We start from the raw sequence: 13,021 nt of genomic DNA on the forward strand, positions 1-13,021 counted from the left end.
GGTGAATTGGACCGGTTTTCGTCTCAAGATGTGACAATATGTTGCAAAAGCGAGTTATTCCGAGTCTTGGTCAACCACTTAAGCACAGAAACTCCAGTATTTGAATTCAAGCTCGGAACAAGCATAGGGAGGCGGAACAAGTGAAAAGAAGTTAATTCCTTTAGAAACAAATGAAACAACATATTGTTCATGAGCTGTCTTCGATTGAAAACAGCCTAAGCAGAAGCGTGCAAAAACCTCACAAAATGTGACCTGCAAGCTCGTGCTCCTTCCTCTTACTTCCCCCAGCATTCAACAACCTACCGCCAAGAGTCTACCGTCATCAAGTCCTCAACCGTCAACACAGCATCAACAAGGCGAACAAATGTCCGCAACGATGTCTACTCAACCTCGTGACTATCTGACTCGCAACTATCTGACCGGACTTCCCACCGAAGTCTTGGTGCATATTCTCTCCTACTTCTCGATATCCGTTTTCCTCGAACTCAACCAAATTCACCCCATCGTTCGTGATGTCTTCAAGAGCAACGCAGCTCAGATCAGTAACCTGGCCATTGAAAATGAGCAAGAGCTCAAGAGCCGTGCGGACTCATGGGAGTGCAAACTACCAAGATCAATAAGTGGCTTGTCCCGGAGGGAATCCCCATCTTCAAGGATTCCCCATCTTCGCCAACCATCGCCTGGCCCGAAGAATTCTTACCAAGAAGAACGTATTGAAGAGACTGGGTGTTCCGAGGGAACTCGAGGAGGGCGAGACCCCTATAAAGTATAAACGGCCTCCTCCACACGAAACAAATTGGCATGACATGGAACAAGGCTGGCGTCAAGATAAAACTGGACCGACCAGGACCGCAGTTCTTGTGCTTTTTGAAGTGGCAGCGACGTGAGTATGACGCGCATCCGACGAGGCATCCTGTGAACTGGGTTTTTCCACTTCTTGGGGACTTTGGACCATGCGCTTCTTGATATCTCACGAAGAGAACTCACTTGCAACCCATGGCTTTGCCGAAGCATTCCGCAAGAAGCGGTTTCCTAAGGAGCTGCTTTGGTTCTACGGAATCGAGGCAGTTGATAAGGACATGGAGTCGTGAGCTGCCAGCCCTATCCAACTTTCGCAAGCAGCCTGATGGTCCATTCAGACGGAGTACGTATGAGCATATTGTACGGTAGAGACAAAACTGAGAGACGGTGCACTTGATACGAGCAGACAGAGTGGGGATGATCAGGCTTCGCCGCTTCGTCCTTGGGTACTCCCCAGTAGCGTGGTCAGAAGATTGTGAGCACAAAAATATTTCCACTCTGGCCCAGAGGCTTTTAGGGATACAATTTTCTCGTGCAGTCTACATTATTCTTTGCAAAGATAATATGCTTATGATACACACTCAAATCGTAGTTGATTACCAGTATCCACGCCTTGTAGCCCAGCCCAGAACTTGATCCCATCCCGCTTTTCTGGGTGGCAGATCAATGCTCTCAGCAGTCTGAATCATCTTCTGCCCCAACCTCACACCCCGAGCAATCTCCCAGGCTCTCTTATCTTCCATTGTAATTACTTTCGCCTCCGTATCGCCATTGTCCGCAACCCTGAACAAGCCCTCTGCATATCCTCCGTAGAACTCCCCTGCTTCTCTGTAAAGGCTGAATCTGGTACCGCGTCATGCGAAGCGCCAACTTGCTCGATTATCATATTCAGTTCCTGTAGGTCCGTAAGGGCACCGAAAAATTTGGCCAAGTCGACATCATGTAGATTATCTCTGTTACTGTTGTGCAGGAGACCGAGGATCTGGATTTTGGACGCATCAAATCTCCTGAATTGGTAATCCTTAATCTCAGGTGCTGCTCTTTCCTAGAATGGGCCATGCATAAACCGATCAACGGAGAAATTAATGTAGACATGCTGATCGCCACAAAAGGTGTTAGGTTGGTCGGCAAATATTTGTAGTTGCGAGCAGACACCACACTCGCTGGTGCAGCGTTTTGGGCACAAGGTATAGTGTTTCATGGCCTCCTCGCGGGCTTCCTTGCTCACGTTGAAAAGGGCTGGAACTCCAATTTATCCTTCGATTATTCGTTCTTTCGGTCGTCTCTATTGGTCGCCAAGAGTTAGTGCAACAGTACGAGGAATTTCGGAAGCATAGCCCAAAATCTTAATCCGCAGCTCCGCAGCGAGTTTGGAAAGATGGTGAAGGTTTTTGTCGTTTGTCTAATGTTTACTGTGTCGAGTTGAGGGAGAGCTGCCAACTTTTTCGAGAAGAGGGACATTGTTCGTGGTTAGAGATTGACCATGTCCAGTTGGGAGCGCTGCGAAAATATTTCAGAATCGGTCTTGCTTTCTGCTCTGTTCTCGCTGTCTCTGTTGCCTCCGGACCTCTCTCGTTGGTTCTATTACTGATTCAACGACTGACATCCTAGAAGTGTTCATGGGCTCGTTTTGTGTACGTTGTCTGGCGAGAAGTTGAACAGCCTCGAGGATATTGGGACGCGCGGGTCGTAGGGATTTGGACTGTCGTAACTCAACCAGGAGACTTCGATGTCGAAGCAGCTGTTGCGCGATTATCGGTGACAATTTCTCACTAGGTCGAATATTTGGTCGTGATTGTAGATGGTGGAGATTGTCTGGAGGATAGAACTTATCACTAACCCCATCGACCTGCAGTTCATGATTGCACACCTACGTTTCTTGTGGAAGTGGTTCTAGGCTCCATCTCGGGCCTCTTTGGCCCCGGTGAAGATCATTCCGGGACTGAATGTGTGACCCCGACTTGATTACAGTAATACAGATGTATTTTACGCCGGGTATCGGACATGCTTAGGAACCCGCATAATGATGCTCACGGAACTTGGATGTGTAGTGGGCCCCCGATTTGAGGGTTTTGGAGGTACAAGGTCTGAGTACGCCGGGAACGCATTTGGATGCTACAGTGTATACGGTTGCTGAAGAGGTGGGTTACATTTATAGCGATAGCTGGAAAGGAGGCTGATGCTGAGAATGTTTAGCTGCGGATTCGATAAAGAGTAGAACAGAATAAGCCCGGTGGTGCCAAGAGGAGGACAGAAGTGGCAATATTAGTCTAAATATCAACACCGAAAACACTCTGCGACGATTAGCACGAGTTTAAAGGTAGATCTTATAGCAGACGTACTTTTAGAGATTGCGATACTTCGGAAGATAAACCACCTCCCTTCTGAGAGAAGCCTCCTCCAGCCAATTTAAGCTTGCGCCTCTGTCTCGACAGAACGTTACTCTATAATGCCGACGAGTTAGTTTAGAAATGGGGATATAGCCATGAAAACCGAGGAAAGTGGGTCTTACGTCTTCTACAGTATTCTTCATAATATACCGCACAATAGTCACTTGTTCCTTTTGCCCTAATCTTAGTGCCCTCCCAATGGCTTGGAGTTCGATTGCCGGGTTCCATTGGGGCTCGAGAAGGTAGATTCGGGAGGCTACTGCCAAGTTGAGTCTAGTGTTTTCCATTGGGTTAGAAAATAATAGATTTGGCGGTGTTAAATAAAGAGCGGGAAAAGCCAACTGGAACACAGTTGTACTAACCCGACTGCTCCAGTGCCTAGTGTCATCAATAGGATATTCGCTCCCACGGGAGACCGAAACTTGGTGAGCTCCTTTCCGCGCTCGGAAAGAGGAAGGGAACCATCGATGCAGTAGAACGGTATGCTGTGACTGGCGAGAAGTTGACCGACGAGCGTGAGGGTTTTCTTCCAAGAGGAGAAAACGATACTGTGATAATTACAGTTAGAAAATGTTCTGGGATGAAAGTAAGGATATGGACTTTGTGCACGTAAATAAATACCTTTTGTGTGCCTTTTGATATTTAATGTCATCCAGAAACGCCAAGAGTTTGGAGGGATACTGATTTTCCAACCTTGTAGGAGAAGTGTTCTGGTTGAGCTTCTGGAGCCGACTTGAGTCTTCAGCGGCGGCTAGGGATGGCGAGCTTGGGCTTTTAAATTCATAACTTCTAGACAATAAAGCAGTTTCCTTGTCATTAGATGTGCAAGGGCATATTTGCTTGTTTGCTCTATGTTGGGGCAGACAACTTCGACAAACGAGATGGATGCAAGTCTTTATCCATATTCCGCCGTCCGTATTCCATTCATTGTTGATCGAATAAATAGGCCCCGTGCAATAAATGCAATTGGCTTGATCGTTTTGCTGAAGATAACTCAAAGCCTCATCTAAATCAGAGGGCAGCCCTGTCGGCCCTGTCTCAATGTTGTGCGTTGAACCGCCGTTGTTGCAGAATAATCGAAGCTTTAGTAATGACTCCAGCATTGTTGAGTTGAGTCTCGATCTTATATGTCCACTGACTGCCATATCAATTGCTCTTTTGCACCCGAGGACTATTTCGTTGTATTGAACTTGTTCAGAAGGGGTGAGGGATAATCTGCGGATCTCGGGTATTGGCTCTGGCAAATTGAGTAGTGCTCTGGTCCTCCGAAGGCAGGTGGCTCCAAGAAGTATCCTTAAATTTGAGAACCGGTCCCTCGAATTAGACATCGATTGATTGGTGATGTGCTTTCGAAACGTAGATGCATTCTCCAGAATTGGAACCTTCAGAAACGTTACTAGAGCACCAAGATCTTCGAGGCTATTTTGAATCGGCGTCCCAGTTAGACACCAGCGATGGAGCGCTACCAGGCTTGCAATTGCTTGAAATTGTTTTGTGGATCTATTTCTGACATCGTGACCTAGGTGCATGTTAAAATGCACAGTGGAAATTGAGTTGAGATCACAAGTAGTTGCTTACTTTCGTCCAAAACAATCCTGAACCATCTGACTTTCGCCAGGGCACTCCTCCCACGACAAAATTCTGATGCGACTGTTGCATAAGTTGTGAGCACTATGTCGCTGGAATAAAGTTTGTGGGCATCTGATTCTCTTCCTTGACCGTGATGTTTATGAAAAGTGAGATCGCCCGGGTATGTATGCCTTTCGTCGATGTTAGGTTGAGTAAGATTCACTTGTCATCCTAAAAAGAAGTTGCTTACTTGTATATCTCGTCACACCAACTGTCTAGAAGTACTAATAAAAGTGTAAGAATCTAACAAGAAGTAGTTCTTGCGGTGAAACTTCTAACTCACAAGAAGATGGAGCAACAATTAAGGTAGCCTTTGATGGCACCGTGGGCTGTTGACTAGAATCCAATTCTTTACTCCCGGCGAGAACAAAGTTCTCAGCACGGTCAATAGACCCGGCAATGGTAGCCAACGTAACTAGGGTCTTGCCAAGTCCCATATCGTCTGCTAAGATGCCGCCCTTTGCTTCATCCGGCTGGGAGCGTTTTGCACCACTAAACACATGCTGGTAGCTGTTCAGGTTGGTCAGCAGATAATTCAGCAACATTAGACTTTAACAGTGTATACAATGGTTCATCTGAATCACTGTCATTGTAACTCCAAAGCCTTAGGGCAGCAGGGAGTTGGCCGGTCTCCCGTCGGAATATGAAATCAATGGCTTCCATCTGATGTCTGATAAGACGCAATTAGGTCAGTGTAGAGACACGAGTTAACCCTCAGAGGCTACTCACGACAGCAAAGGCCTTCTAATTCTCACATCTGCAGCTCTTTCTGTGAGAAAATCATGATGTGAAAGTGAGTCCAGTATGGACGAAACTTCTCGAGATGGATCTCCTAGCTCGTCTGGCGCTGCGCTCTGAATTGGAAACGAACTAGGCTCTTCGATGGTGATTATTGGCGTGTCGAGAGATTCGACATTTGCAAATCCTGGTACCTGAAAATAATGAGGATTGTAGTACCCCACACCATAGAGTCCATAGCGAGGCTGTTGCAAGAACGTGCCGAAGTTTGAGATTACTTTTCCTACTTCATCGGCAATCTCACGAGCTCCATATATGTTGATCTCCACCGTTATTATGGTGGAGGTGTTGTACTTCTGCCACAATTTGACGGCTGCGGACCATTCTTTGCCCTCCACAAAGGCGTGAAGACGTACTTGCTGACTTTGCAAGACCGCTCGGAAGTCGCCGCATATCTTCTTGTTTAAAACAGCAAACTTATTTCCGTAGTATTCCAAAGAATAGTAATCTCCGTCCGGAACAACTCGGAAATCACGAAACGGAGCAGTTGCCTGTGTGAATGCATAGCCTTGAGGCAAGTTTGTATTCTTCAACTGCGCCTTCACGTCGATCACCTCGAAGAATATCAGCAAGAACATCACAGGGCTCTGTGGAGCGATCTTACACTGCCGAAGCAAACCTCTTGGTTTTCTTCGAACGCGAAACTCGTCTGCGCAATCGTTTCGTAGACTATGTTGGGGAATGAATCGGACGATGCAGTCATGTGACTGTAAGGGTCCTGCTCGCAAAGGTTTTCCTGATTAATTTTGGCAAAGCCAGGATACGCGTTAACGGGGTCGAGATAGCTCTGGTCCCAGGCTGAATTGATATCCCATGGAAACTGCGAAGATATTACTCCTGGCTCGGGATCGGCATTGCCCTCGGACGGTTCAAAAGACCACGTTTCAAAAGGCCAGGGCCTTTTCAAGGAGTCAACCCGGCTTCCAACTCCGTCCATTGAGGCCGTTATGACGTGTTATTCTTGTTTTTAGAGCAGGGACAAGCATGAAGCTCTAGATATGAAAAAAATCAAATGCCTTCGTGTGCAAAATTTTACGATCTACTGCAGCATGCGGTGTCACCTGGGCTGAATGTGGCAGTGCCGTGTGTTGCCGCAGGTATGGAGGCTGAGCGGGCCTACTTCGTTGGCGCTTGCCTTTGCAAGGCAGATTTATTTTGCGAATTCCACCGTGCCGTTCTCAACTTCTTCCACTTCAATTTCATCACGACTCAGTATAATGGCCAGTAACCCAGGTATGGTAAGCGGCGGCAGCGGCACCGCCGGTGCTGTGAACGTGAATGCTACCGCCTTTGAACGAGTGCTCGAGGAATTCAAGAAAGACTTGAAGAAGAAGGATAAAGACAACTTCCAGATGACGTCCCTTGAAACGCTCAATCAGGCGATTGGAGAGATACAAAAGCAACAACAGTCGGAGCGGCGGATGCAGAATATGACGCGTCTCAAAAGATTCATCGAGGCTATGGCTGAGTACGGGAAAGTGATTGACACGTTCTGCAACGGTTCCCAATTTGTGCCCTTTATTTGGGTAAGTTTCCTTCACAGTTGAAGATATGTGATTGTGAAAGGAACACGGCTTCTAATCCTGTAATCGTAATGTTGGACATTTCCCAGACCTATTACATGGAGAGGAGGTTACGGAGCAATTTCCTTTCTTCCCAATTATTCAGTAAAGTGAAGAGAACGGCTGATGCTGCTATAGGGCCCCATAAAGTTCTTGCTACAGGTATGTGTTAAGAAGTAGAAATTAGAGACCTCGAACACTATACAGTTGCTTATTACTGAAGGCGACAAGCGCTTTCTCTGAAGCATTCAACGAGCTTCTTGATGCTTACCAGCGGATTGGCGACAATCTCCCACTTCTCTTACAGTACCAAAATCTGTTCCAGGCCGATCCCAGAATTGGTAAAATCTTGGTTTTCATGTACGAAGACATCTTGGAGTTCCACCGACGGGCATTAAATTATTTCCAGAAGCCAAGTAGGTCTTCTATTGGACCTCCCTTGGTCCTAACAATGTTGTTACTTACGAGACTAGTGTGGAAGAAACTCTATCACGCGACTTGGAAAACATTCAAAGCTCGCTTTTCGGGTCTAATCGAAAGCATGTCTCAACACCGTTCGTTGATTGAGAGACAAGCACAGTTGTCAGAGATAGACGAGGCTAGAAAGGCACGAGAGATAAATGAGGCAAATTTCCAGGTCATGTTCGAAGCTCAAGATCATTTTCGTCGCCAAGCTGTGAACAATTGGTTTCGCGCCCCAAGTGTTGAAAGCGATCAACACCACTTCTTTGGAATGCGAGCACAATATCCCCAGACAGGAAGATGGCTTCTTGAACTTGAGAACTTCAAACAATGGTTTGACCCACAGTTTCCTACCATTCCCCCACTGTTGTGGTTAAATGGCAAACCTGGTGCTGGTATGTTTCTTGGTTATCTGCCTGGATCAGACCACTGAGCAATATTCAGGAAAGACTATCCTTGCATCTCTCGTCATCGAAGAAGTACAGAAGCTGAACCCTCGTCCCACAATCTTGTTCTTTTACTGTAAAGACGGGGATTGCCAGCGCGATAATTTTGTCTCTATTGCTCGTGGTCTTCTAGCGCAGCTTCTCAAACAAAACAAGGAGATGCTCCCTTACTTCTTTGAAGAAGCCTCGAATAGCTCTGACTCTGTTTTAACAAACCCAGCAACTTCGAAAGAGCTCCTAGATATGGGCATCAGAAATTGCAAGAGTGTATACATTATTCTCGATGGGATAGACGAGTGCTCGAGAGACGAACGAAAATCTATCACTTCCTGGTTCAGGAATCTTATAGAAGAGTTGCCGCCATCGAATGCGGAAGCTATTCGGTGCCTTTTTGTCAGCCAAGACGATGGGGCTGCTCGAAAAGACTTCGCTGGCCTATCTACGATTGCGATCAATGCTCGGGACAACAAGAATGACATCAAGGAATACAGCACCATCTGGGCCGAAAGAATCAAGGAAAAGTTCGGAATTTCGGATCATATGAGTAGCAATATTGCTCTCAATGTCCTGAATACTTCAGATGGTATCGCATCGCCTGTAGCACTTGGACCTTTTCTTCTTCTTTCTCTCTCTCTAATTGCTAACTATGTTCTAGGCATGTTCCTGCTTGCGAAGCTAATATGCGATAACCTTCTCCAGCAAACATCAATCGAAGGTCTTGAGGAGGAGTTGGCACCTGATAAGTTTCCCAAAGAGGTTAACGAAGCGTAATGTCCCTGTGTAAATCTGATTGCTCCATGCTGACGGCCAAGAAGTTATTCTCGGATCCTAGCTCGTATCTTCAGACACGCCTCAGCTGCACAGAACAAGGACACCATGATGTTACTCAGCTGGTTAGTATGCGCCAAACGCCCGTTCAAGTGGCACGAGATCCAAGGAGCAAAATGCATCAACTTGGACGAACAGTGTATAGAATGGGACCGGCGACGATTCCGCGACGATTCGAAAGACTTGTGCGGCTCACTGGTCGAAGTGAGGTCTGACAAGACCGTGGAACTCGTCCACTTGACGGCAAAATTGTGAGTACATCCTCTGCAGTCGAAATACTCTACTAACGCCGTTCTCAACAACAGCTTTTTGGTCGAGGAAAAGCATGTTCCAATTGCTACTGATGAGATCAAACTGGCAACTTTATGCATCGACTACTTGAATTTGCCCGGCTTCTGCACTCAAAATGTCGAACAATTAATTTTCGAGGGATACTACGCCTTCATGGACTATGCAGTCGCCTTCTGGCTCCGCCATCTCGAAGCCGGGACCATAAAGAGCGAAGAAGAAGACGACGACGAGGATGTGGGTGCTGGAAACGGAACATGGACGATGTTTATGGAATCTCTTGAAATATTCTTAGACAAGCACTGGGCATCCCCAAAAACTCCTCTTCTCGTCTCAAAGAGGAACAGCGACAGATTACAGCGATTCAGAGAGGCTTCATTTTACGATACACTTGAACAAGCAGTAGTATCGACAAGAAAGCAGCTGACTTACTACGGCAAGATGAAGAAGGAAGAGATAGCTCTGGATCTTGGGGAAATCCTCCTGAAGATACGACCTGTTCTCGAGGCAGCTTATGCACAACCAAAGGACGATAGTGCGAAAGTCCGATTTGAGCAAATGTACGGCTCTGATCTATACAAGTGTTCCAGATTCAGTTGCAATTACTTTCACAACGGATTCTCAACTCGAGAGGAGCGAGAGCAGCACTTACAGAAGCACGACCGACCATTCCGGTGCACAGTTGAAGGCTGTCCTACTGCTATCATTGGGCTGGCAACTGAGAGCGAGCTCGAGAAGCATATGAAAGATACCCATGGCACACTCGCAGACCAAGAAGGAGAATTCCCTGCCGAAAGTGATATGGCTCCCCCGCCAAGACTGGAGACTCCTGTCCGAAGGTTACTGCCACCCGAACCCAAAAAAATAAAGAAGGTCTTCAGTTGCCCTGACTGCTCTAAAGTGTTCACAAGGAAATTCAATCTCGATTCGCATCTAGCCACTCATGGACCTATACGACCTTTTTTTTGCAAAAGTTGTGGGAAACGTTTCGCGAGACGGAATGATTGCAATCGCCATGAAAACTCCCATAAAGGAGAAAGATATACCTGTGAGGGGTGCGGAAAGGAATTTACTCGCGCCGACAGTCTGAGAAACCACCATAATAAGTCCAAAGCTGGCCAGCGATGTAGAATCCCACCTATTTCGGATAACGGCCTGGAGCAGGAGAATCCTGAAGCCCCAGAAGAGAATTGAACAAGCAACCAAGATTTGAGGGAAATGGCTTAGCGGAGAGACTCAGAGAATTTCTTGGTGTTTCGCCACGTGCAAGACAAAAGACTGACTCGTCTCTTGATCGAGAAGAGAACAGGCTATGAATGTCGAACTACTCGGTAACGGCGCCCGAGCCTCGAAGCCGTAATGTTAGAGGTGGAGATCCACCTACCTCGATCCTCTGGATCCTTGATTAATTATAAACTACATCATTGGTGCCCAACGGCTCAGCATAGGGTCGGGACAGGAGCAATATCGAAATCTAAATACTTTAGGGGGAGATTTAATCTTCACTTGATTGGCAAGAGAACTACAATATCGGTACCCAACGACTTCGCGAAGGTACCCAAAATCTCGAGGTTAAAATGTAATTGGGCGGATATTTCATCTTGTCCTGCACAGTGCTAGGCAACCCTCCTCAATACTTTGCCGGAAGGCTCTCCGCAACTCCGCAGCCTTGCCATTCTTCACACCTTATGAGTATTCCTTCAAAGTATATCACCTAAAGGCACTTGCCTGCAGAGATCAATTATGCTGAGGTAGAGAATATACAGCCCGTCTTCCATTTCCCGGCATTATGGAAATAACCTGGTAGGCGGAAAGAGCAAGCACTGAGGCAATGCCTCATCAATAGTTCATTAAATCGTGGAGGAAAGCTTTGTTGGGCATAACGGCTCAGCAGAGGTTTCTTTTGTGAACCCGTGTTCGAAAACGAGAAATGGATGCCAGGTAATCTACACTCCTGTTCATTGGATCGTTACATCGAGCATGCGTTGAACCCGCCCGACTGCGTTTAGGAGTCTACAGCGTAGCTGGTTAACCCGTGTGCTCCACCGGGTGAGATGACAGGGGTTCAAAGTAACCAGATGAGATTTTCGTCAGGCATCAACTTCCTGTACATTAACTATATCTTTATAGTAAGTAATCCAAATACTGTTTTCTAACTGTATTAAAACCATTTCTAAAGTGTTCCCAAGCGGGGGGCTCCCACCGCCCCCCGAACCCCCGGCGAACCCTAACTAACCCGCACCCTAACCCCCTAACTGAAGCGTTTCTAAACTGTATATGAACTATTATAAAAGTGTTATAGAACTGGTTCTATCTTAAGGTTAAAAAGTCGATTTTCATTAAGTCAAAAATCAGGCAGAAATAACCCGGTGGGTCCTCAATAATCCTTGTTCTCACCCCTGTAACTCACCCGGTGGAGCACACAGGTTAACCCAGTGCGCTGCTTACCGTGCGTTTAGCTGGTAATAACGGCTCAGCCCGCGTCTCCAGTAATCATGAAGTTCGAAACGAAAAATGGATGCCAGGTGATCTACAATCTTGTTCATTGGATCGTTTACGTTGAGTATGTGCGCAGCCCGCCTCCTGTGCCATCAATTACAGCTTAGCGGGGCGCTGCCAGGCATACCCGTTCGTACCTTCCACAAGTTACCACTGGTGGTTCGTGAAAGCGACTGGGCCACACTAGCGACTGGGCCAAATCACGTGTCTATACTACTTAACTCTTCAAACCCTTATTTAATAACCATAATACCACAATTTCAAGAAACTAATATTATATTCGGGCTTACTAGAGTGTTCTTCGCAATCTGTGAACTTTTTAGAACTTTCTGAGTACTTTGAATTTTTTTTGGTATTCTAACATGGGTATGGAGTAAAAGTGGGCGGTTGAGTGGTTTGGGTGTTTGCTGGTGACCTGGAGCCCTGTAAATAGTGTGCACGTGATTTGGCCCAATCGCTAGTGTGGCCCAGTCGCTTTCACGAACCACCAGTGGTAACTTGTGGGAGGTATGAACGGGTACTTTGTGAGAAATTTGCCCTCTTGGCATGCACAATTTGCAAAGCGAATCAAACTTCGAGGCCGGGAAGTTGGTACCCATTTCTGACTTTGTGGTTGGTTCTCTTGTACGCGGGCTGCATTTTCAGCTGACGGCTCAGCTCACCGAGTACTCGGAGTGGAACAGCTCATCATTCATCAACTTCATCGCAAACGGAGAAATTGTTGACAAGTATTGGCTGCTGCGGACATAACGGCTCAGCGCTGTGGGAAGCCGTCGGGCAGCAATGCTGGAAGTGAAAACTAAAAACCGGGTGTCGGTCCTCAGGTGCTTCTGTCATTGGGCCGCTGAGTCAAAAGCGGCTGAGCTGTTCACAAAGTCCCTTTAGTTTGAAACTGACGTGGGGTGATGGTTCAAAATTCATCCGCTATTGGCTCGAGGGCTTAATAACGGCTCAGCAAGCGTGGCCTCAACAAGTCCAAATTGAAACCTAAAATTGGGTGGTGGTGTTTGGATGAGTTTCTCACTGGGCCGTTTGTCAAAGAAGTGGGGGCTGAGAATAGTTAGGCTACGTCAATGGCGAACTTTGGGCATCAGGCTTTGTTCGTTGAAAGTTTTCCGATGTCCACCGAACATCATCCCTCAGGGCCTTCCAAGATTGACACCTGAGGCTCCCCACCTTGGCTAGTTTCCCCTTTGAGACTCTCAAGTGGGTGCTGGCACGGCAGGTTGTTCTCACAATTCAGTCCAGGCTTGGCAATGATTGGCGATATCGCCAATCAATAACAATCGATGCATTCCGTCGGCTATCATTCTAAGCG

The 13,021-nt window shown here is 46.9% G+C and overlaps 3 protein-coding genes across 3 annotated transcripts; 2 read left to right on the forward strand and 1 right to left on the reverse strand.

The window, feature by feature from the left end:
- Positions 1–376: 376 nt before the first annotated feature.
- On the forward strand, positions 377–772 carry K444DRAFT_625250 (uncharacterized protein; the record flags this gene model as incomplete). Its single annotated transcript, XM_024882502.1, has 1 exon — positions 377–772. The coding sequence occupies one exon, from the start codon at positions 377–379 to the stop codon at positions 770–772; it is 396 nt and encodes a 131-aa protein (XP_024742612.1).
- A 1,924-nt stretch (positions 773–2,696) lies between these two features.
- K444DRAFT_185302 (uncharacterized protein) lies at positions 2,697–6,604 on the reverse strand. Its single transcript, XM_024870873.1, has 11 exons — positions 6,223–6,604; positions 5,550–6,172; positions 5,386–5,490; positions 5,104–5,330; positions 5,011–5,044; positions 4,770–4,951; positions 3,813–4,710; positions 3,554–3,739; positions 3,314–3,464; positions 3,144–3,245; positions 2,697–3,095 (listed from the first exon to the last, which is right to left on the reverse strand). Exons 1-11 carry the CDS (start codon positions 6,553–6,555, stop codon positions 3,072–3,074), a joined length of 2,865 nt encoding a protein of 954 aa, XP_024742613.1. The 5' UTR covers positions 6,556–6,604; the 3' UTR covers positions 2,697–3,071.
- Positions 6,605–6,803: 199 nt separating this feature from the next.
- K444DRAFT_608277 (uncharacterized protein) lies at positions 6,804–10,736 on the forward strand. The gene is made up of 8 exons (XM_024879349.1): positions 6,804–7,144; positions 7,319–7,342; positions 7,404–7,596; positions 7,654–8,037; positions 8,087–8,671; positions 8,744–8,855; positions 8,904–9,167; positions 9,222–10,736. Exons 1-8 carry the CDS (start codon positions 6,836–6,838, stop codon positions 10,396–10,398), a joined length of 3,048 nt encoding a protein of 1,015 aa, XP_024742614.1. The 5' UTR covers positions 6,804–6,835; the 3' UTR covers positions 10,399–10,736.
- The last annotated feature ends 2,285 nt before the right edge of the window (positions 10,737–13,021 follow it).

Source organism: Hyaloscypha bicolor (genome assembly GCF_002865645.1).
Source record: "Hyaloscypha bicolor E unplaced genomic scaffold K444scaffold_16, whole genome shotgun sequence".
Lineage (NCBI taxonomy): Eukaryota > Fungi > Ascomycota > Leotiomycetes > Helotiales > Hyaloscyphaceae > Hyaloscypha > Hyaloscypha bicolor.

Excerpts from the sequence above, each read along its gene's own strand:
- K444DRAFT_185302 (XM_024870873.1), bottom strand. The coding sequence starts at position 6,555 with ATGGACGGAGTTGGAAGCCGGGTTGACTCCTTGAAAAGGCCCTGGCCT. Across the intron at positions 5,045-5,103 it reads AATTGTTGCTCCATCTTCTT|TACTTCTAGACAGTTGGTGT; the intron begins GTGAGTTAGAAG and ends CACTTTTATTAG. Across the intron at positions 3,465-3,553 it reads CTAGGCACTGGAGCAGTCGG|ACTCAACTTGGCAGTAGCCT; the intron begins GTTAGTACAACT and ends GGAAAACACTAG.
- K444DRAFT_608277 (XM_024879349.1), top strand. The coding sequence starts at position 6,836 with ATGGCCAGTAACCCAGGTATGGTAAGCGGCGGCAGCGGCACCGCCGGT. Across the intron at positions 7,597-7,653 it reads AAATTATTTCCAGAAGCCAA|TGTGGAAGAAACTCTATCAC; the intron begins GTAGGTCTTCTA and ends TTACGAGACTAG. Across the intron at positions 9,168-9,221 it reads GTCCACTTGACGGCAAAATT|CTTTTTGGTCGAGGAAAAGC; the intron begins GTGAGTACATCC and ends TCTCAACAACAG.